Raw genomic sequence first — 24,391 nt, forward strand, 5'->3', positions numbered from 1 at the left:
TGTAAATAGGACGATCATCTGAATTGTTCAAGCATTAACTCATCGATCCTCAACTGTACAATGAGGTAATTATTAATACCTCACCTTCGCATTCAGGATCAGGAGGCACAGACAACTGAAGTAATTACTGCGTCTTCTACTGCATGGTTCATTATAACACCAGGGATGGTTCTCCTACTTGTTTTGGCCTTTGTTTTCAATAGGAAATATACCTGCTCAGTTAGCAACATACTACTGAGAATGATTAAAATTAAAGTGCCTGTGCCTCTGGATACAATCACAGAGCTCACCAAGCGTCCCCAGGAACATACAGCATTGGAGCACATAGCCCTTCTTCAAAACATCGGAAACGCCATGCCAGGGTTAGCAATATCTCCACTAACCACAAGACTTCCCTGGACTTTAGATGTACTAATGTATGGAGTTATCTTCGTGTACATTCAAGGTATTTACTGAAAATTACATGCTGTTACTCTTCTCACCTTCACATTACCCAACATAAAGAAATGTATTGCTTTCAGAGCACAAATACCCGGACTTCAGACCTGGTTTTGTTATTTCTGGAAGAAAGCTGCCCTTATTTTCTTGCCTGAATTCGTCCAAAAGGTCTTGCAAGGCAAGACTTTTTTGCTACGGTAAAGCGTGTGTCATCAATTTTGGGCCTCTTAACATAGCTCAACATTGTAAGGGTTTTGAAAGAAAAGCTAAGCTGCATGTTTTTTCAGGAGTTAATTTAAAATGATACGGCTCTTGAAAAGATGGGATTTCTTTGTGGTAGTCAGCCATATGTGCTGGCTTTAGAGACATGCGTTCACTTCCACTTATTTTCTAGTCCTACTGAATGGTTTCACATGCGGGCTATCAGTCAGGAAGCTGGATTTTGTTATGGCTCATAACTCATAAACAGAACTGATAATCAAGTTTAGTTTGATCAGTTTTATGAGAGCCAGAAAAGGAGTAGCTGGCTTTCAAACTTCAGACATCATGAACTGTTTAAGTGTTTATTAGTTTTTCTTTAAGGAAAGTGCAGTGCCTACACTCACATGTACTGAACTTATACTCCCACCTGAAGTAGTTAGGTGGATTATTAAATCACTACTCACATGCTCAGGTTTATGACAAATTTTTAGAAAGAGGAAAGGTATTAGTGGTCATCTCATGGTCAGAAAAGGGCTGCCAGACTACAGAGTGGGCAGTGACAGCACTGTCTGATCAACAGAGCTGTGCTTTTACTGCCACAAACATCACTGAGAAAAAGCAAGCTTCAGCTGGAGCAGGTTCCCATGTATATATTTGACAAGCATAAAAATTAAAACCATCTCATGATCAGACAGGAAATAGGTTGCCATCTGAGCAGACTTACCATGGTATTAATGAGAAGGCAAAGTGCTATTGCATCAAAGGGTCAGGTACTACTCTGTGAGCTACCAATAAACCAAAAGTAAGGTTTATGCCATGATTCCGTAGTAAGTGCCTGGAGAGGTACAGAACTTTTTCAGCCAAAATTGCAGTGCACTGTCCAAGGGCTAGGCAGCTGGATGGCTTCTGAAGGGTGCATCTCAGCAGCTGCCCCTCTAGATCAAGGGAAGCTCATGAGCTGCTCTCATCCAAACCTGGAATAGCGGAGGGCATTTGCACCTCATGCAGTGATGAGCTGAAGTACCTCAACATTCAGGGGACAGCAATTAACAGTCACTATGAGCTGCTTTTCCAGCTGCAGCCTGTTTCTCATGTTAATGTATATTTGCATGCATTTCTGCCCGCTTGCCACTTTTTCTGGTGGTGCAACTGGAAATTGCATCAGGATCATGCAGAAAATCATAAGCTCAAGGAGGTTATAAAAGAAGACAGGGAACAAGGCTAATGGGAAGCTTCTTACAGCTCAGTAACTGCACAGCCAGTGGCCAGAGTGCTCTTGGATGAACACAGACAAGCTGAGAGCCCTGCACTGGCCCAGGGCACCAACACAAAAAGCACAGGGCAAGTTCTGAGCTTCCTGTGCAGTGACTTGAACACTCCGAGATATTCCTGACAGCCAGGAATAGGATCATAGAATCACAAGATCATAGAATGGCTTGGGTTGGAGGGGATCCCAAGGATCATCAAGCTCCAACCCCCCTGCCACAGGCAGTGCCACAACCTCCAGATCTGGTACTACTCCTTTATAAAATCCTCTTTTAAATACTGGAAGGCTGAAATGAGTTCTTGCAGCCTTCTCCAGGCAGAACGAGCCCAGCTCCCTCAGCCTGTCTTTGTAGAGGAGGTGTGTCAGCCCTCCGACCATTTCCATGGAAGATTTAATCCTCCTTCCCAGATGAAAAAATTCCCCTTGATGACCCTGCAGAGCTTGAGCTGATGATCATACCTCAGTCTCTGGACCAGTGCTAGAACTTCCTAACAACTTGGCACAATCCATCTGCAGCTTGGTTGCTGGGGATAAAGGCAGAGGGATAGAGATGCCTCCCATTGGCTTTAACAGCATGAATAACAGCTCTACGTACGTTTTATTGGAAAACCTTCTGTTTTTCAGCCTGTTTAGGAAGTGCACAGATGAAAGGCTTCTTGCCAAGTGATCTTTCTAGATTGCACGCAGAGCAAAATGGGTCAAAGTATTTAATATTTAAATAGGCCATTGTGCTCTTTCTACAAAATATTAGACTTAATCTCAGCTTAATATCTCAGTTGCTCTGCAGCATGCTATAGCAGCACAGCACATATCACTACCAGAGGAGATGGCTGAACTCGCAGGGAAAGATCTCCACTCTCTTCCCATCACTGAAGGAAGCAGCTCAGGTTTGGCAGTTGCACACCTTGTGCCTTCATACTACCTTCAAGACCACAAACACAGCTCAGCTTTCCTGCCTCAAATTTCAGTTGTGACAGACGTAGTATCAACCTCCCTCAATTTCACCCACACCTTCCAGTGACTTTCTATAAGAGGAGACCATCTTGTTTTTCCTAGTTCCTCCTGCTTTTCTGTAAGCAGGCTGCAGGCCACCTGACAGAACAACTAAAACAATGCCTATTTTCAGTTTCTTGGAAGACCTTGTGGAAGTCTGCATGCACTCGTGCCAAAGCACTCCCTGAAGAGGGCTCCATGAAAGTACCCCTCAACCATACACAGTGGTCAGCAAGTCTTCACCATAATCTCAAATAAAGGCCAGGCTAAAGCTAGGCAGTCTCATGTGTCCAAGCTACATTTCTGCTTCCAGGTTCTCTTCTTAGGCGGATCAATTCTCCAGATTGACTCTTCTGACTCCCTTCCTCACAAAAACATCTGAGCGCTATATTACAAAACGTGGAAGAACAACTGTGTCTTGGGAATTGCAAACAACTAAAATCACATTTTAAATGCTTGAAGCTTTGTTTCCAGTGCTAGAAAACACCGTGCCTTTAGCAGCATGGTCTTATACACTCTACATTCTTTGACTATACAGATAGTGGAAATTACTCTCAGTGCTCAGGAATGTGCTCATTTCCATTTTTCTCCCCTCACCCTCCAGAATCATTTATATTCAATCCTTTTAGATACAGGGATACTCCATAACCCTCCTGTCATTTTCTTTTCAAAAGAACAAATTAAAACAAATTAATGAACAACTTCCCGTTCCCTCTCGATACTCAGCTCCCCAACCTGTCTCCCCTCATCCCTCCTTCCTGCAACACTACACATTGAATTCCAGCTCTCAGAATGCATTACGGGTGACAGCAGCTGAGAAGAGCATTCAAAAGCTCAAAGTGATTCAATCAGACAAAGAAAACAGAGCTGGCCAAACTTCGAGATAACCCATGACATCTCTTCCACCTGAAACTTTCTATGTCAAGAAAACTCTCAGTCAAGCTCATTTTTGAGCCACTGTTTCATCAAGCTGTGCGATGTCTGAATATAAAACCCAAGTGATTGATTTTGTTTCTGAGCAGTAACAATGGCGCTTAGCTCTCATCAGCGCTCTGCTTGGTTTGGTCTCAAAGCCAAGGGATGCTTTAAACTCAGACACTGTGCTAGTTGAATCTTCCTGTAGAATCAAATCTCATCTTTGAACTGCTGTCTATTTCTCTCTGTAAGTGCAGATGGATAGCACTGGAGTCTCCCAGGAGACTAACACGGCAGTACAGAGGCAAATGGAGCACAAAAACGCAAACAGGTAGGCCAGAAACAGCAGAGCTAAAAAAATACTTACACTTGTACAGCAGAGAGTCTCCATGCAGCAAAAAAGAAAGAAAAAAGAATATGAATGGGGAAGACAAAGCAACAGCAGTTCTCAGGAAAGGAGGCAAAACCAGCAGTTACCAAAATAAAGAAAAACTAAAGCCAAAACACTTAAAAGTCTCAGCAGGAAAGGGGACATGCAAGAATGAGGTAAAAATCCTTTGCATTTCAAGATGCTACACATTTTGTGTTTCCAGTGGGTAATCAGAGAAGGATGCGGTCTTTCTTAATTCATCTATATTGGGACAATCCAGATTTTCAGATATTTGTTTCCAGTGTGCGGCACTCACCAATGGTGGCAACCTGCTCTTTTAATGTAATGTGTTTTTTTTCAATTTGCTGGCAGTGGTGAGAGAAGTGTAATACTGATATTTCCTACCCTGAAGGAGGCTTCTGAATTACAGGACTGTAGCTTGTTGTGGAAAACTGGAGAACGTGGAAAACGAAGCAAAGTGTCTCTTGAAAGAATGAAAAGAGATGTAAATCTGTTCTCCTAAGGTTTTAACTATCCTACTAATAAAGAGATCCAAAGCAACTCTATTTCTTCTTTCTGTAAGAAGGTTTAGAGGTGAAGACCTTTCAAGCACTTTTGGCACAGCAGAATGACGCTACGCCATTAGTAAAGCATGACCTTTCCTCCCAGCTTCAAAATTTATAAAGAATAAAAAGCACAACCATCGTGAAATGAAGCAATCCCATATGGTGACTCTTGGGCAGCAGATTACTCATCCAGTCACACATCTCAATTTAGAGTAAGATGATACAATTATTAGAAGTGTGGCTTTGTGTTCAAGTTGAATAAGAACTGCACATATTTGTATAGCAGTTGTGGTAAAAGAATATTCATGGTATGGTTTAAATTACTCTGCAAGGACACATTGCATTTTTAAATGGATATTGCACTGGCGTTTAATTATCAGCACTGAGAACAGACTGCTCATAACACAACATTCGTCATTTAGTTGTTTGGGAGGCACTAAGGCCAATATGAGGTCAATTATTCAATGCTTTGACATTTTCAGCGATAGTGATCCACTTGCCACAGTTCATGCTTCTAAGCTTAACTGCAGTTAGAAGTTTTAAAGATTGGATGGCAATCTTTGAATAGCATGAGCAACATTCTTGCACGCTGCTCCAGTGAAAGAACTTTTTCCCCACCATCTTCAGAGTTCTATTTTTTATTTTTTCTTACCATCAGAAAATCTACACAGGAGTTCTCAGCTAACAGTGATTCAGGCAAATCTCATGATCCCCATTTTCATACGCTGCCTTCTCTCATCTTTATTTCTCTGTCAGAACCCACTTCTGAATTTTAAGTCTTGTCAGAAATGACTCTATCAAAACATCTCCCTATAAAGATGGGCAGAGAACTGATTAGAGAATCAAAATATCTCTCCTTTCTAATAGGGACATATCTTGAGAGGTTGGAACTATCAAATATTCTAAGAGTCTGTATGGAAAGCAGAAATACTTGAGTAGATGGACACTTAGTTTTGAAATTAGAGTTCCTTCTCTAAAACAAACAGATTGATGGGACCAGTCACAATTACCAAAGGGAGGATGGCTAAACAAAAGGCTGGTCTACATAGAGCTGGCACATCAGTGGGATACATGATTGTAATGATGCTGGTTGGTGAGACAGTCCAGGTGCAGCTCACAAGCCTAGGAGAGACAGAAACACCGGGAAAGAAAGGGAAGATATATGCCTTGCAAAACAGAACAGCTTACCCATGTGTGAGGAATTAAAAGCTGGCTAGCAACAAGAGAGAAAATTCTGCAAGTACTAAGAGCATGTAGGCACAAACTTCCCCTGGAATAAATAAATACTTTGGTATTGGAAATGACCCACAGCTAAATTGGACAAGATGTTCGGATCAGCTCTTAATGAAACTACCGTGTTGTTTCAATCACTTTGTCTTCCTATTTTGCTCATTATTTTAATTTTTCTTTAAAATATGATTAAAGTCTGTTTGTTGTTTCATCCGTTTGTATGCTTTTGGTTTCTATGCTTTTTGGATTCAATCTGAATTCCAGTCTGATCATCACTTCAGGCCTCAAAAATTCACAGCAATTTAATCTTTACTCCCATGAAGTAAGGTCTTACTGCGGAGAGATATCCTCCATTTTGCAAGGAGGCTTTAAGTGACCCAAATAACAGCAGAAGAAAGAATCTATTTACCTCTAAATTTACCTCTCCTTCTAGTCTGAAGGAGAGATGTTTTGAAAGTATGATACATTTATGAATAGGATTATGTGACAATTGTCTCTGACAGCAGGGATTAGATTTGATGACTCAGAAGCTCTCTTTTATCCTTCTGGCACTATGTACACTTGATTTTATTTTTTAACTTCTGATTTCAAAATCTAGTTCATTTCAATCTCCTTTTTGATGACAAAATATATCAAAGTCTAAAGGTACTCTATAACTGCCTTCCTTAGCACTGTCTCTCTATCCTCTTCCTGTGAGGCAGGTCCTTTATCCCCACAGTATGAAGTATCAACCTTGCCAAGCTGAAAATCACAAGCTCCCTGTTTCAGATGAAATGAGAACCAGAAAGCTCTCAGTAAGGCAGAATTGTCCATATACTATTTTTCTGTAGACTTTCTAGATTTCAGAGTAAACAAGCCTGCTGCATACAGCTCAGACAAGTAACCTGGACCAAGTTAATAATTTCAGACACTGGAAGAGTCAAAAAGCAGAAACTACACAGAGCACTCCTCAACTCCTCCAGAAGGGTCAATTTGCTAGATATTAATTGAATCAAGAAGCATTAAGATTGCAGACAGATGTGAGCTGTAGGAGGAGCAACATCAGAGCTTATTCTCAAGCTGTTTGCAACTGTCCCTCTGCCAAGGGTCTAGATTTCACTGAGATCCTCCAAAGGATCTCTTGTTAATCTGCCACAGCAAACACGGAGCAGATTATCTAAAATAGAGGCCGTGGAAAGGTGAGTTCTTGATCTATTTGTGCTGAACACAGATGGATCCCACAGCTCTCTTAGTGATTGCTCAGGTGTCTCCTATCCTACCTTTGTGTGATGGGGCTTTGCCCTCACAGCCCTTCCCCAAAACAGGTGAGTGAGCGCTAGGGTGATCCCTGCTGCCAGCAGTACAGAGAAGTGGACCCAATGAGGGACAGTCCCCTCATCTTTCTAGGCCAGCTGGGCTGGATGTGTGCCACCACTGCATACAGCCTTCAGGAGGCAGCTGGCGGTTGCCTGAATGGCTCTGCCTATGGACTCTGCATCCAAATCTTTGCTAGCAGTGGCGAATGGTGGGATGGAGCAGGCAAGGGGTGTCTACATCTATGGATTACACTGCTAAATGTGGGAGACCTTTGTCTGCCACAGATCAACTTCTCAGTAGGAATGTCCCTCTCAAAACCACTGCAGTAGAGTTAAACTCTCAGGTTTCAATGAGTCCTTGGAATGCTCCTATAATTACAACTTTTTCACCACATGTGAAAGAAAATGGGAATTCAGCATTGACAAGATAGCTGCTGCCACAAAAGACAAAACTACACAACCTCCTCTCCAGCCCCAATACAAATCTGAGTCTACTGAGACAAAACACAGCACCAGTATTATGGGAAGACAAACTAACAGTAAAGTGCCACAATGCAAACAGCATCCCCAGCAGCTGCACTTCAAAATTCTCCTTTCAACCCAAGCAGAAAACAGTCTCCAATTTACTTTTATTTATAACCAAACACATAGAAGCAGCTCATCATATCCCTCATTGATATTGCAGCAATAACGCACCCTAAATTGTGAGAAACAGCTCTGGTTTCTGACTCAGAAATCTCAGTTGGTTTAAAAAAAAAACATACTACACAGCAATTATGCACCACCTCCTTCCACTCAGTGATACCAAGAAAAGACATTGAAAGCCAGTAATTTTTTAAATTGTTTTAGATGGGAACACATAACCCCTTCATGAGCCTGAAGGAGAGTAAACTGTAGTCTATACATGTAACAGGCATTGAATAACCACAGATAGGGAGCTCTAAAGGCTGTCAGGACACTACAAAACTATACATAAATGAGCATGGGAAAAGAATGGTGAAAAACATTTGCATTTAATGTAACCATAATACTAGTGATTAGCCAATCATATAAGCACACAACTTGCACAAAACCAAGATATTCCCAAATTCTGAAGAACGATCACACCAGCTTCCTTTGTCTCTTGCTCACTCAGACATAGTGCTGTATGTTTCGAAAAGGGCTTAGGCAACATGCTTAGCCTGTGCTGTGTGCCTCCTGGTGATGTTTTCATAAACTAACCTAGATTGGGGTGAGTCAGAAATACTGCTAGTCTCCCACTGAGGTACATTTGCTCACATGCTTGTGATGGAGTCTTTTCAGCAGATGTGAATACTCTCATATGCCATTATGCCAACTCCTAGCTTCCCACACAGTATTGTATTCACTATAAATAAAAGGCCCTTTTCTGCTAATGTATACAAGAGAGAAGCCGACGTGTCACCACCAATTCCAATCTAGCATTCCATCCAGGCTACTGCCATAGCCTTCATCTGCTGCTCACTCTTGCCACTCAGATTTGTGCTATGCACTCAGACAAGGGTCTAATCACCCTGTAAATCAACCTGGGAATGAAATCCTCTGGAAAAAGACCCATTTGAAGCTGAATCAATTCCTACTCCCAGTTTGCAGAGTGGCTGCACGAACTCCAGTGTGAGTGTGTAGGTGGAGGCTGGAAGGAAGGAAATGCCCTTTTCAGTGAGAACAATGATTACTTTTTTTTTTTTAATTAAGCTGGTTTGCAGAGCTGAAGGGCTTTTTTTTTATACCATAGGAGAACATAAGGAATCCAAAAGGAATTGGGATTTTCTTGAAGTGTTTAGTCCTTCTTTCAAAAAGGTGCCTATATATGTCTGAGACAATTCTGCTGCAGGCAAATAGAACAACAAGAATCCGACCTATAAGTTTGGCCCTTCTTCTTGTAGTATCAGCACACACGTATATATGCATGTCTGTCTGCTCTGTATATTTCTCCCTCCACCAGTGAAACCAACGGGAGGGATCCTTGCTGTTCTAATTTGCTCTGGTTCCAATTTATTTTGGATTTTGGGGGTGGAGAACTTTCAAGTGGTGCTCAGTGAGTTTACTTCAAAACAAACAAAACCAAAACAAAGCAAAAACACAAATGAATTTTGGTATGAGGAGTGAAATCTCTCACTTTCCTCTGAAAACACTGTGATCTATAAACACTTGGTCTTTCAAAACTCTGTGTTCATAGCTTGCATGCTATATCTTTGCCAATGGCTAGTTAGCACATTCCCAGGAAGAAATACATGCCACCTCTCTACAAGTGTTCTGTTATTTCTGCAAATTATCATTTCCACCGTACAAGAGAAAACTACTATTCAATAAAAACTAAAACATTGATACGTTGTGCAGGGAATTTTTTTTTTTTGGCAGTGGTGGTGGTGTTTTACCTCCATTCAAGTCATAGAACTATCTCTACGGTTAAAGTTAGAAGTAGATGAGAAATGGCTAAGATTGATCACAGGCATTCCTTCCCTATTAACTACATGCATTTTCACAGATACAGTTTACCATTCAATCTTACAGTGAGATGCTTTAAAGAGGATTTATAATCAGACATATGACTTACAGCGTACAATTCCTCTACATTTTTCAGACAATTTTCTATCATAGTCCTGCATAATGCAAAAAAGTGACCTCTGCTTTGCTCTGAAAGTGATATATCTAGCTTGGCTATATGCTTGCTACTGACTGTAGTAATAACAATATAGTGCTGAAATCGATATTTTAAAGACAACAAATACACAGAATTCTAGTAAAAAAAAAAAAAAGCTATTTCCCTTGACATTTTTCTTTAAATAGTGGCTTAGCTGCTGTTGTGATCTCCTTTTAATACTCTGGAAGCCAAATATCTGTCTGGAACTTCAAATGATGGAGATACAGCAAACAAACAGGTATCGGTCTGTTTTAGAGCCTGTCCAAACAAGCACCTTTAAAATGCAGCTGTTAAACCCAGTCTAACAAAGATGCACCATTTCCTTTTCATGAAGAATTATGCACCATAATGCAAAGAACTAATGGCTATCAAAGAATAAGTACAACACAAGTGTTACATCTAATTAAATCAATTATTGTCTAGCCTAACAGTTACAGGTACTGAGACACATGATTTTCAACTTCAGTAAAAAAGGGTATTTTCTTTAAAATTAGTTTTAAAATGCATGCGTTAATTTAAAACGTGTCACTTGTCATATTCTGGGGAAAAAAAAAGCTCTCATTTATTAAGCTAATTCTCAATTGAGTCCAAGCTTTGAAAAGCAGGCCGTGGTTTTTCCTTTAATCTGAGAAAAGGAAACAGTTTTTTGCATGAAGACTTTGCACTTCATTTTACTTGCATGCAAATTTTATCTAATGACTTATTACCATTGATGCAGCTTTAAATGTAAACAACCAAGACAGGCTGTAGATTAGGAAAGCAGTTTAATGTACTGCAGTGCTGGGAAATCAGGAGCTCTCAGGTCAGTAATATTCAAGCTTTCATGTCCCACAGTGGATCATTCAATCACTCTACGTGTTTTTCTCAACTCCTTTAACAGATGAGCAAATTCTGATGCAACTAACAAGTTTTTCATATCGTGGGCTCTCTGGACACAGTCAAAGGCTACATGTAAATCAAATCCTACATTGAAGCTAATAAGCTTTAATTGCACAGTTAGTGTATGGTATCGAATATGTCCTAATTTCCACGACAAAAATACTGGAAATAACATTGAAAATTTTCCCCCCTTTCCCCCCCCCCCGCCCAGCACTGCATTTTGAAGGAACATTTTAATATTTTATTCAGTCTTGTAAGTTTGATGTCTGTCAACTGACAACTGGATGGATGGCAACTCTCTGTTATGGCATGGAAACCCCCGCCAGCTGCAGCCACTCTCCACCTTGCTTGAGAAAATCTAGACAGGCTGTAAAACAGACCACTACTGGTTTGCTTGCTGCCTCTCCATCATCTGAGGTTTCAGATTGGAATCTTCCTATCTTCCACTTTCAATGAGTGTATAAGAACAAAAAGCTCATAAGCGTTTTATTCCAAATCTACCTTGCTCACAATCATTCACCTAGTTTCAGTGCTATACACTCTCTCTGTAACTATCAGACAAGCCAAGAATAAAAATCGAACCTAGAAATAGATCTTACCCAAATTGTTCAAATACAGCTTTAAGAGGGGCTGCTGCATAAAAACAAGCTGTTGTATATGTAGCCTTAGCCAGAAAACTATTCCTCAATAGTCTTGCTGAAGAAAACAAGAAGAGCAGGCTTGCTGAAAATATTAAGCTTGCACATGAATCCAATTTTGCAACTGGAAAAATAACAGCTCCCCCAAAATGGTGGTCCAAGCTCAGTGCCTCTCTGTCAAGCCCCAAATCTCTTCTTGCATGAACATTTTGACAAATAACTGAAGAAAACTGGCAGACATTCATGGAAAAGAAACTGTAGAATAGGAGAGTTTTCCCTTTCATCCCAGTGACATGATCAGTTCACCGCATGTTCAATAATCTTTTGCTAATAGGAGGATACGTGCACAAACATGCAGAGCAGCAAGCCACAATCCAAGGTTTCACATTTGAGGTTTGCAGAATACACAGCCAGGTGCACCATCTACTCACACAGCAAGGAGGTGCTTAGGGATTTCCATTGGCCAAACAAGGCGGTATTCTAGACTAATGCCATTTTGGATGTGGGATCTAAATAGCTATTTCTCATTTAAGATTAAAAATAATCAAAGGAAATTAGGTTCATAATTCTAGTTCATAAAGCCATATGCTTCCCTTTCTAGTGAAATTTTTCAGCAGCGTATCTGTTTCCTGCACTGGCCAGCTCACAAAGCATTCACTGTTCCACAGGGTTGCTCGTTTCCATGCAAACATCTATATGATACTTAAAGGCTGCTCCAAACCCGGTGAATTTTTCTAAGACAGTATCTGAAATCCATACAATTTTCCCAGAGCTAAAATACATTACACTGAAAGTGTTATTTTTCTGGATGGAGTTAGTAACTTCAAGTAAAAAAAAAATCTTAAGAATTCTTAAGATGCTTTCACTACCAAGAGCAGCACTAGCTCAGTGAAAATCCCTTGAGGCTCTCTATTTACCTATGTGTTTTTACAACACCAACCAATATCACTTGCATCCAGGATGCAAAAAAAGCAGCTCTTGGAAATAGATTGCAGATTTTAATAAATGGATTTTTTAGCAGTGACTAAGATTACTGCCTTGTGTTTATTTGATTCCTCTTTCTCCCCAGATATTAGGGACTGATGAGAATCTGGGTCACAAAGGTGTTTGAATCTCTGTGCAAGATGAGAATGAAGGAAGATATATAATCACTTCTCAAGGTAAGTACAGTTAGCATCAAACACATCTTATTGAGGATAGGAATCATCACATTTCCATTATTTTAATATGGCCAAAGTGAAAGATAACACAGCAATATGATCCTTTCATATAACCATGGTGATATGAGGTAGAGACAAGAGCTACGTTTTAAATTTTCAGCATTTTTTTTTACATGCTGCAAGAATAAATATACAGGGGGAAGGTGGGCATGAAAACGAGTGCTTAGTTTATTTTTCCATATATGAAGTCAGCAAGCAAAAACTAACTTTAAGGTACAGAGTTCAGAAGCAACGTATTTTACTGGAATGTTTCCCTCCCACAGGATCTAAGACTCCAAATGATTACTGAATGTTAGCTGCAGAAAGCTCATGGAACTTGATAGTACCAGTGATGAGCCAGATGATGCAGTCAACAACACATGCCTCACAGGGATTTATGATGTTCTGACAAATATTGCATCAAATCAGATCTTGGTAAGGTAGGAGATTTGGAATGGGGAGATAACTATTTTAAGCTAGTTCCAGTGTTGGTGGGCTTTTGTTGTACAGTTAAGCCAATCTAACAGACAGCTGCTGTGAAAAGGAGAGATCTTGTCGCTCCTTCCCTTCAGCTCTACTTGTCTAAAGCTGCAGTTAATTTGTGCAGAGAGGTAAATCAACAGACTGGATTTCACCTACAAAAAGATGTTGCCGTTTTCTTCTGCCGTTTTATGTTCCTGTGAACGCACACAGCCAAAGAGGCGGGTAGGAGGGCAGAGAAGAAAGACTATCACTTGAAGCAGTAACACCTACTAGGCTAAGTTACAACACAGAAATGCTCCTTTCCTCAAGTTCCTCACAACAGAATTCTGTAATAGACTGATCTGAGAGGAGGGCAATGTGAAGCTGAAAAACAGTAAATAACCCATTTACTTGGGATTCTCTGGGTTTGCATGCTGTAAATGATGATGCAGAGACATCTTTATAATACAGGTCACACATGGGATTTTAAGGCACTCCAGTGATTTACATTCAGCATTCTTACTAAATCTCATACTCCTAACTCAATTACTTCTGAAAAGCTTGCCCTGTAAGATCACTTGCAGACTGGACTCGAGGTTTTAGGAATTCCTCCATGGACATACACACACACACAAAAAAAAGATTCAGAAACATTAACTTCTGTTCATGGCCAATAATGTAAGTTACAGGCAGAAGCCATTTTTGTCATGGCTCAGAGGAATTAACCTCAAGTAGAAGGAAGACAAAAGCAGAAATCAGCATGTTGTCATAGGGTAGCAAGGTCCAGTTTATTCCTGCAACAGAATCTCTGTGAAACTGTGGCCTGTGAGAGACATTTATTACATTAGTGTTATCACAGCGCTGCATGCAAGACAATGACTCTTGTATGTAGGTACTAGGAAAGCAGCAGTGGAAAAAAAAGGAAAAGCTTTTCCTTTGCTTGGCGGCAATATGTACCTCAGACAAAATGTACACAAGCTAATGTCTATTTTTTTTTCCCTAAAAGTCAGCTCTTACATTCTGCTTCCTAATGCCATGAAATAGCCAAAAGGCACTCTGAAAAACACTTCTCTTCCAGTAATCTGTACGCCTAACCATATGGGCCATGGAAATGTGTCTTACCATACAGGTGTCCAGGTCCTCCAAACGTTCTATCTCTGTTAACTCGTCAACCGTGATGATAGAGCGTTTAGTTGGTTTTTCTTCAGCTAACTCAATTTCCAGTGATTCCTGCTGTGGAAGTGGTTTGCCACGTCTGGTCAAATGGTCAGCCTGGATCAAAACGGTCAGTCAGGATAAAGATAGGAACACATTAATCAAAATTAAAGAAGACAAAATCAAATCAGAAAGTGTGGGGAATTCAAGTGGTCACAGATCCTAGAAGACCACTGACAAATGCAAAGCTTCACTGTGTATATTAATCTTCACACAGTTTTGTCCATTTTTCGGGGAGGATGGAAAATCCCTTCCTTTACACACTGTGAGAAGGAAGTGAGAAAGAAGGGAGATAGTTCAATGGAAAAAAAAAAAAGGAAAGAAGTCAAAGAAAAAGACATCATACTTACATCATACTTTTGACTTATAATAGCATTAAAAGGTTTCCTCAAAGTTTGTCTGCTGTCTTTAGTTATAAAGAAAGCAAAGGGGTGGAAGAAAAGGTTTGTCTTCGACAATTTTTAAAAATTAAATAATACATACGATTTCAGCTAACATCAAAACGATAAGTACATTCTACTTGTAAAAAAGAGTCAGAGTAATTTGTTCTACACATAATGCATATTGTGGAAAACAAAGTTATTTCCTACTGGATAGAGATGAGTTTGTCATGGGACAGGAATGACAGCTGTTAGGAGACTGGTGACCACAACCCAATTACAGCCTTCATTAGCAAGAGAGGATGATCCCAACTAGGAATAAACATTTCTACTCCAAGCAATGTGCATCTCTGAATGGAATGCTAACGCCAAGGCAACTTATTAATGGCCTGATGGCAAATGATCAATATCCAAATGACAGTGGCAGGGAAGATGAAAAAAAAAGAAAAAAAAAAGACTGAAGAGCAGAAATTCTTTGATAGTTATTAGATGTCCAAACTGCTATGTTCCCCTCTTCAAAAAGTGGGACAGCTCTGCCAAAAGTAAAAATTAAGAAATCACAGAATGACTTAGATTGGAAGGGACATTAGAGCCCATCCAGCTACAACCCCCTGCCACAGGCAGGGCTGCCCCCCACCAGCTCAGCTGCCCAGTGCTCCATCCATCCTGGCCTTGAACACCTCCAATGATGGGGCACCACATTTTCTCTGGGCAGCTTGTTCCAGAGATCATTAACAAAACTTGAAGTTGTATTTTTAAATTTTTTTTGAAGTACCAGAGAAAAACAATAATAAAATGCCTTGTCAGATCTGAATAGCAAAAATTGTTGCTAACAATACAGAGAATGTTAGATAAGCCACTCTGGATTGTGAAATAATTATAAGATATTTCCTAGTTCTATTGGTAACTAAAGTGATTAGTGAAAAACATCTACTTAGAGCAAGCGTTTGAAGATCAGCTGATCCAAGTAAGTTAGTCATAGAGGCTTTAAATGTAACAGCTAGGGAGAGCTGCAGTCCACTGCTCAGCATCAGCAGAGCTGCAGACATCCAGTGGACTGTAGTTCTTTTAAACATCAAAAAGGGTAAATGGATGACCTGAGTAAATTATAGCACATTTAGTATAGTGTCTGTCTAGGGAAAATAATTGAAGAGCTGTTAAAAATTTATCTTTAATCAGACTAAAGTGTCTGGAATGATAACATGCTAATCATCATCACTTTAGGGAAACAGAAGTATCGTCAAATAAGGCTCCTTTCTCCAATATGCCTCAAATGCAACTCTGTCAATGCCACATACACAGATGTGTGCAAGTGGCTGAATTAGCACAAACAGTACTCCAATTAAAGAATTAGTACAAATCTGTATCAGTTCATTCAACCTTCGCTTTATTAAGAAGTAGCTGTCAGCTCACAAATTACAGCTGTCAATTGGAGATTAACACTGACAATTTCCACAGACATTAGAGCATTTTTGAGATCCATACTCTTCACTGTTGTCATCAAAGGAACTACCTGAAACAATCAGCAGAGAGCAGAAACACGGGAGAATGCTAGACACTAAGAAGGACATCTTACTAATGAAAGCCAAAATGTATCATGAGGTAAACCAATTCAAATCAAATGTACAGGTCCTTAAGAACAAAGAGCACTGGCCATTAGCTACGGACACAATCCTGAAATTCAGCAACAAGCATCTAGAAGCCACTGCTGGAGGTGAAATCTACAAAACCAATGTAGAAAGTCTGCCCCCAGGCCCTCCCTTGCACTGCAGAGGATTTAAATGGCTACCGTGGAAGCAGCTCCTCCAGCAGAGAGCTGGTGTGTTCTTAATAGAATGAGAGGTAATGGCTTTAAGTTGCACCAGGGGAGGTTCAGGGTATTAGGAAAAACTTCTCTGAAAGAACGGTGAGACACTGGAACAGACTGCCCAGTGTGGTGGTGGAGTCACCGTCCCTGGAGGTATTCAGGAAGCGTGGAGATATGGCACTGAGGGACATGGGTTAGTGACCATGGTGGTGATAGGTTGACGGATGGATTTGGTGATTCCAACCTGAATGATTCTGTGATTCTTAAAATGAGCTCTCACTGAAATTCAGACAAAAAGAAGAAATTCCTATGCCTTTGGCTGTATAAATATGAGGAGAAAAGAATCTCAGGCAAAAATAATTTGCTCCAGTGTTGGTTAAATACCACGCTGGAATAGCCTGTCCAATTCTGTATTTTATAAGAGGCTGTTAAACAGCTGGAAGGTTGTTACTGAAGGGACTGTAATGCTGGAGAAAATGACTTACTGTGCAGGAGTCAGGCTATGCCCAAGTTGTGCAATATCACAGGACAGACTCAGCCCAGAGCTCATGCCAGCTAAGCCTGCTCCAGAACCACCTGGAGCTAATGAGCATGCCACTCACACAGCAGTCTGATGCAGTTACATAGCTCCTGAGACCAGAGGCCATGCCTTTACACAATGCTGCTCTGTATCACGGAGACACACCCTTAAACAACTCAGTCTTTTACTTTATGTTTAAAAAATGGTTTAGGAAAAAGAGCGATTCCATTTCTGTGTATGAGGACCAGTGTAGAGAAGAAATAAAAAGGAATACACAGTTCTCTAACATTGTGGAGAAAAGCATCTAAAAAACTCATGACTGAAAGCTGAAGCCAGAGAAGTTTCAATCAGGAGAATGACTACACAGTGGCTTCCTTAAAAAAAAAGTACTGAATTCTCCTTACAGAAGCTGCATAAGAAATCAAAATGTTTTTCTGTGGATAAAGTTGCTTATTTCTTCTTGATGAAGCAAATACCTTTGTCACAGATAACAGTGCTTCCTGACAGCTCAATACCTTCAAGTAACTCTCAGAGTGTTTCCTTTCCCATGTTTCCGTCCCTTTCTCTTCACACCTACATTTCTAAAGTAATCTCAAGATGCATTTATTTAGGAAACAAGGTCTCAGCAATCTCCCTCTAAAGAATGAGATCTCATCTCTCATTTCACAAGCAACCAATCCCTATCATCTCGCCAGGACAGCTATGGGCACTTAACTGAAAGTCAAATTTACATTCCAAAGGCATTTTTTATCTTTAGATCCGATAATATCGCAAAAGGTAATATGGCAAACATGTAACACGCTCTCTTTTGATGTTGTTTCCCTCCTGAAGAGGGATCCCATGATAATTTTTGAACTTACGTCAGTGATAGCAGTAAAAATATGATCTATTTCAAAATTCAGCTATGACAAGGAGAAACTAAGCAAGTCATGGAAGTAATAGCACTATTAAGATACTTGATATATTCAGCTATCAACCATAGAAATACTCACCAGTTTGTGATGGCAGTGGGAAAGTGCATCCAGAATTTCATCTACAACTCGGTCAGACAGGAAAGAAGCCACTGTCAGCTTTACTTCGCTGCGTGAGGATTAGAAATGAGACAATTTTCATTCATACTGGATAATTTTGTCTTTATTACACATTCAACAGTGCAACGATTATCCCCTATGCCGTCACTTTATTTGAAATAAAACATCAGAGGGTGTGAGGATACATGACTGCAGCTTTCAGAAATAAACTTATGAATCACACAATAAACACAAGAGCCTCTGTACCGTATTTAACCTGCTTCTAACATTTTTCTAACAGCTGAAGTGAAAACATCTGGGTTAAGAGCCGAATAAAAACCACATGTGAAATGCAGTAAGGAACACTCCACCGCTGATCAGAGAAACACAAATGTCGGACGTACAGGATTAAGAGAGTGTTGCCTGGTTAAAACTACTGCGCTGAACAATTACAATCTGTTCACTCATTTCCTCAGCTCCCTTTGTACTTGTGACTTGAAGGACAATTGTACAATGCTGGTTCTCCAGTCTTTGCCATCACAGTTTCATCACACATTGCTTCCTCTTTTGCTCTAAGTAACCGCCTTCTGTCTTACGAGCTTCATGTCAGTCATTCCTATTACACTGACATAGATGTGACCAGAACAGTGGCACACTTGACTGAGGTTTCACCTGTAATGTCCCATCAATGAAATGCATGCCTTGAGTTGTTCCCTCGGGGTCCCCTTCTTTGGACAGAGCACAAAAGGCTCAAGTAGTAGAGGGGGACTGATTTGCAGGTTGAGCTGCAGCCTGAAGCTCCATCTCCCCTGACCCTTTGGTTTCTAGGCCAGCTGCTTCAGCTGATCCTTGCCAGCAAGTAAGCACCGCAATTGCATTTTAAGGCTTTTATGCATAGTTGGAATTGTTTTGGAATAAAAACCAGCAAATACTGTCTGGGGCTAGCACTTCTGCTGAAGAAGGTCTGGGGAAGAAAGGTAAGAAAGTCCTTCAGAAGGTGAAGCAACGCAAGAGAGATGTAACAGTGACCAAGCCACAGTGAGGAAAGAATGAGAGTGGAGATCTTCCTGTGTAATCTTAATTTTAAATAATATAAAGTAGGAAGGGTTACTGTATGGCATCCTTGCCGCACTGACAATCCCAGCTTTTAGAGGTAGAAAGGGAGAAGGGGCAGGGCACTGTTACTGTCTTCGGACAGATTCGTTAGATAGGATTCCAGTGAAGAAAAATCACTCCCTGAGCCATTCTAAACACTGAAGGCATAGCTGAAGTATTTAACACCTGTTCCTGCCAATTTTCCTGCACCAGCAAAACTAAACTCAAAGTCTTACTGTTTTTAAAAACAAGCATCTCTTCCTCTTCTGCAAGTGTATCAGCATCACAATGCAAACTGACATGCTTTTCCATCAGATAGAAAGGATTTCTGAGCCAAATGATGGCAATGGCAAATCTTGAAGTGCAGGCTAACCGTGCTATGTGGCACAAAAATATACATGGGTATACATTTGATGTGAAAATAAATATGCAATAGAGAGTCAAGTAAAAGCCTCTTCTCTCTCTCAGGAATTAGAAGTTGTTTAAGGTAACTCTTTCTGCTCCAGGTTTGTGGTTTGAATACCCAAGTTTCTGTCTTCAGTTATGTCTGTCTGCTGTGCACGAATCCCACACAAAAGGTTTAAAGTGATCGCTACAGCCACAGGGCAAGACCAAATGTAGCAACAGGCAAAGCACTGTCAATACTGAAAGAAAGCAAGCACAATTTTCTTCTATTACAGTAATTAAGTGCTACCTGAAGACATCAACAGGTTAAAAAAATATACCAGTCATGAAAATGTTATTTGTGCACCACAAACCAAAAGTCTTATTAAAGAAAACTGAAACACACGCATTAACGGTCAAGTTAATATCCTTGTAGATTCCAAATATTTGAATTTCCTGAACTATGTTCACTGGACCCATAGAACAATCTCCTGCTCTTTGAATGCCTTAATATAGTTTCTTGTAAGTCATCAAAGCACTCAAAAAATCCTCTGCTACACAAACACGCACAAAATACAGTCCTTTCTAAACCCTATAACTGATTTTGTTTGTCTTCTCAAGTACCTGATTTTATTGAGGATATCAATTCCAGATTGCTCCAAAAGGACATTTTTCACAAAAGTGCGTGGGATGGAAATCTTCTCAGTGCTAGCTTCAATCAGGTCTTCACGGATATGAGCTTTCTTCATTACATTTGGGCAAAGATTTTCTGCTGCATCCACCATGGATTCAAGGAGAGTCTGCAGCACAGTAAGCAAAAGCTAATGTCAGGTATGGAGACTTCGATTAGTCGTAGATCACACCATTATTCTGTTGCTTAGCACTACGATACTTTCAGACTAGCAATTTCTACAATTTTCCTTCCTATACTCTAATCCATTTTGCAATCCAGCTGCAATAGAAAAGGCTTTTTAAACAGTAAAGCTTAGGAAAAACAACATACTAGTTTTGAAATCTACCTACTGATGTACTTCTTCACATTTTCAAATTCAAAACATTCATATTTCTGTGTGTTTGATTGTAAAATAACAAGAAATTATTATATTATTATGATACCCTTACACAGCTGGCATTACACATCCACCCCCTACACACTGCAGGAGCAAAGGCAGCTCTGCCACACCAGCCTTTGCACAAACCTCTGCCCTGAACTGGCAACCTTCAGGGTGTTCCAGACCTGCCTGCTCTTTTTCAAAAGGGAAATCAGTAAGCAAAGGAGACTCACAAGAGCTGGGTGTGCTATGCAGGCATACAACCACAAACCAAAATGTAGCTAGAAGTATGATTCGCAAGGGAGGTAAAGCTGTTCATGTACGGATCTCACATACATACATGGAAGTCCACAGTCAAACAGATGCACACAGCAATTATTTTTAAATGACTGATCAAAACAAACAAGCCAGGAGAGAACAATGGAAACAAGACCGTGTAACTCTTCAACCCCCTCAACTTTTTTAAAGGCCTCCTCTGATGATAAAATCAATTTTTCAGACTTTTTTTTTTAAGAAAAATCTTTTATATGTTCCTCAATGAAACCGTGTCACGAAGCACCTTTCAACTGTATTGGATTTACCAACATACCTGTGCTTGTGAGAAAAGGAGATTCTGGTTTTAATCCAGTTTTATAAACCATACACCAATCCAGTTCTGACTGGAAGGTACAAAGAGTACTCACTACATAGAATGACAAAATCATTAAGATTGGAAGAGACCCCTAAGATCCCCAATCCAGCCACAAGCCCACCTCCACCATGCCCACTGACCACGTTCCAGAACAAAGCTATCTGCTTCATGTGGAAGCTAAAAAATTAAAACTCCATTTACGGCATATACAATGTTTTTACTCCTCAGTATTAAGAAATAATGGCACTTATGTGAGCTCCCTTATCTAGCTTCCACATAATGCTCTGAATTGGCCTAAATTAAAAAGAAATCCTAATCCACATTCAACGTTTTCTGCACCATGTAAAGCTCTTAGCATCACCGCATAGTTTAAAAGAAAACCTTTTAGCCTTGAGTGTAAAATTCATACAAATAGGCATTACTTTATAGAAAGAGCCTTTTTGTAAGGCACTTAAACTTTGCTGTAGGAGTCATAAGAATAAATGAAAAAAGCTTGGAATGGTAATGCTAAAGTGCCTTTTGCTGTAAATGCGTAAAAACAAACAAAAGACCCATCAAGTCAGTCTTATGCCAGGAGCAACATATAACACTCCAAATACTAAAAAGTATTTATTTTCCTTCTATAAGACTCTCCAAAATGCATAGGACTTATTTAAGTGTGAGAGCTGTATGCAAAGGGCAGACCCCTTAGCATCAGTCCCACTAACAGCCTAAAAGCTACACTGGGAAGAATCCTGTGGCTAAATCACTTTCATGGCCACAGAAATTAAAGATGTGAAAGAGAATCTTTGCTTTATTTCATATAGTGGAGGAAGGGAGAAAAATGCTAAAAATTCAGCACCATTTTCTTCCTCATTAAGTATTTAATTTATAAAAAGTAATTAGTAATGTGGTATTATCACTGTTCTTATTACATTCCCACTGACTAAAGCATTTTCATGTTGATTCAGCTCGACAGTTCAATCTGCACTTTTGATTCTTCCGTAATCTAAATAAAGCAAAACACAGGCAGGTAGCTTAGTCAAACCTAAGTTGCTTTGAATTGTCTCAGAACCTTGTTTTTAAATTTATCAGCTTCCAGAAGATCCTGTGAGTTCCTCAAATTGCCCCGACCTACCTTCTTGTTGGACAGATGCCTCTGCATGTTCTGTATAAATGACTCTTCTTTATTTATCACACAGTAAGACATAACATAACTGAACATAGAGGTTACTGCAGAAGTGCTGCCTGAACTCACAGTCAGGAGTATTTACAGGTCAATTATGTCTATTTCAAGAATCGAGGTTTGATGGAAGCTTGTGAAAGGATTTCCTGTGAAGCTGCCTGTAGAAATTCTTGAGGCACTTTCAGTATACACAAGTTATCCAAACCCAACAGTTTAAGTGGAAATTCTGCACCAGGTTCGAAGTAGTCACTGGGATAAAAATTCTACAATGGAGCCTACAGAAAAGCAGCTTCCACTCAAGTGGAATACCTTAAATAGAGAGTACTTCTCTGCAGGGCATAAGAATTTCTAGGGTGCTTCAGAGACACCTTTATTAAAGGCATAAGGAGCAATCAATAACTCTACCCCTCCTAGAAGACTCCCAAAAGAGACACATGGTGACTGTGGTTTTCTCATAGAATCATAGACTGGCTTGGGTTGGAAAGGACCTCAAGGATCATCGAGTTCCAAACCCCTGCACAAGCAGGTCTGTCAGCTGCTAGATCAAGTACTACATCATCTTTTTTCAGGAAAAATTCCATTTGATATAAACACGATATGCTCCTTCTGCTATTGCAAGCACTGAAGTCATTTTTTTCATTCCAACTGGGCAAGTAGCCAGATAATAAAGCACAAAGTTGTAAGAAACTAATAACGAAAAGATAACCTGCACGCAAATATACGGAGAAGCTAAAAAACAACCATAACTGTGTGGCATATTTGCATTTTTAAGTATCAGCAGAAGACCTCAGACATTAATTACTCCTGCACATGAGAGATGATAAAACAGCCACCCACAGACCTTAAGCTGCTCATCCACAACCCTTGTGACTTCTCCAGCCATGGATTCCAGTGTCTCTTGGATTGGATTGGAGAGTGAACCGTTTGCTCCTGCCCAAGCAGCTCCGCCAAGGTGGTACAGGTTTGGCAAGAGCTGTAAGACAGAATGAATATCTTCAGAAAGCAGGCTCTTCACATCCTGTCTTCAAAACTGAACACACAGGAGGAAACTTCTCTTCTAAATCAAAGTATTTATAAATATTATCTGAAGCTGACCATTTAAAGAAAATACGAACTTGTGACACAGTGCTACCATAACCCCCCAGAAGGAGAAGGCTGCAAAAGCACACACTGAACTGCTCCCTCACTATTACCAGTTTGCTGAGAAAGGCTTACCGTTTTGGAGTTCTTGGCGTCTCGCATAAGCCTCTCTGCACATTTGACATCTTCCTGTACAGCATCCACACCACAGTTTCTTAAAGAGTTGAGATGATCTTGCACTTTAACACATATTCTGTCAATCATCTACTTGAACAAAGGAAAGAAAAAAGACAAAACATCAGGATGCTGCTCAAATGCAAATTGAATTCAGTCCAGGTAGCAAATCAATACCATCATGATGAGATTTGCAGTGAAAATATAAAGATCTGGACATGCATGATCAGAGGCTTATCAATGCTACAGAAAGAAAGCACTGTAACTCTTAAAGACACACCCAGACGCCAAAAAAAATAAATCATTTGTCATTAAAAAATACATTATTTAGCATGTTTCTCCCACAGTTACCTGTGGGATAACTACAAATAATCAAGAAGTTACCCATTTTAGGTTTTGTTTTGCTTTTCAGAGCAGCTTTAATGCTGAAATTCTTGCTACACATAAGCCTCAGCTTTGATGGTCTGCGAATTGTTAAGAAGTTCAGACACTTAAAGAAAGCTCTGACACAATCCATTCAACAAACATCAACAGAGATTTCACCTACCTAAGCAAAATAGTATTGTGTACGCTTTGGCGGATTTCTTTCACAATGTAAATATTCCTAGTTGCAGGGGAACTAGGAATGCCAAAGCAAAAGCTTCCATCAGATCTTTCACAGTGGGATAAAATGAACTTCATCTGCATTGATATCACATTTCATTCAACATGCTGCAAGGCTGAGGCAGATGGTTTATCTGTATCCTTACAAGGACCACAGAAT

General features: G+C 40.0%; 1 protein-coding gene across 1 annotated transcript in view; it reads right to left on the reverse strand.

Annotated features, from left to right (window-relative positions):
- The window catches only part of CARMIL1 (capping protein regulator and myosin 1 linker 1), a 174,210-nt gene that overhangs the window by 20,747 nt on the left and 129,072 nt on the right, over positions 1 to 24,391 (reverse strand). Inside the window, exons 25-29 of the mRNA NM_001397969.1 lie at positions 23,590 to 23,718; positions 23,216 to 23,347; positions 20,151 to 20,326; positions 18,030 to 18,117; positions 14,238 to 14,387 (exon numbers count right to left, since the gene is read on the reverse strand). Coding sequence (NP_001384898.1) covers positions 14,238 to 14,387; positions 18,030 to 18,117; positions 20,151 to 20,326; positions 23,216 to 23,347; positions 23,590 to 23,718 — 675 coding nt within the window. The remainder of the gene's footprint in view (positions 1 to 14,237; positions 14,388 to 18,029; positions 18,118 to 20,150; positions 20,327 to 23,215; positions 23,348 to 23,589; positions 23,719 to 24,391) is intronic.

This window comes from Gallus gallus, chromosome 2 (genome assembly GCF_016699485.2).
Source record: "Gallus gallus isolate bGalGal1 chromosome 2, bGalGal1.mat.broiler.GRCg7b, whole genome shotgun sequence".
Classification (NCBI taxonomy): Eukaryota; Metazoa; Chordata; class Aves; order Galliformes; family Phasianidae; genus Gallus; species Gallus gallus.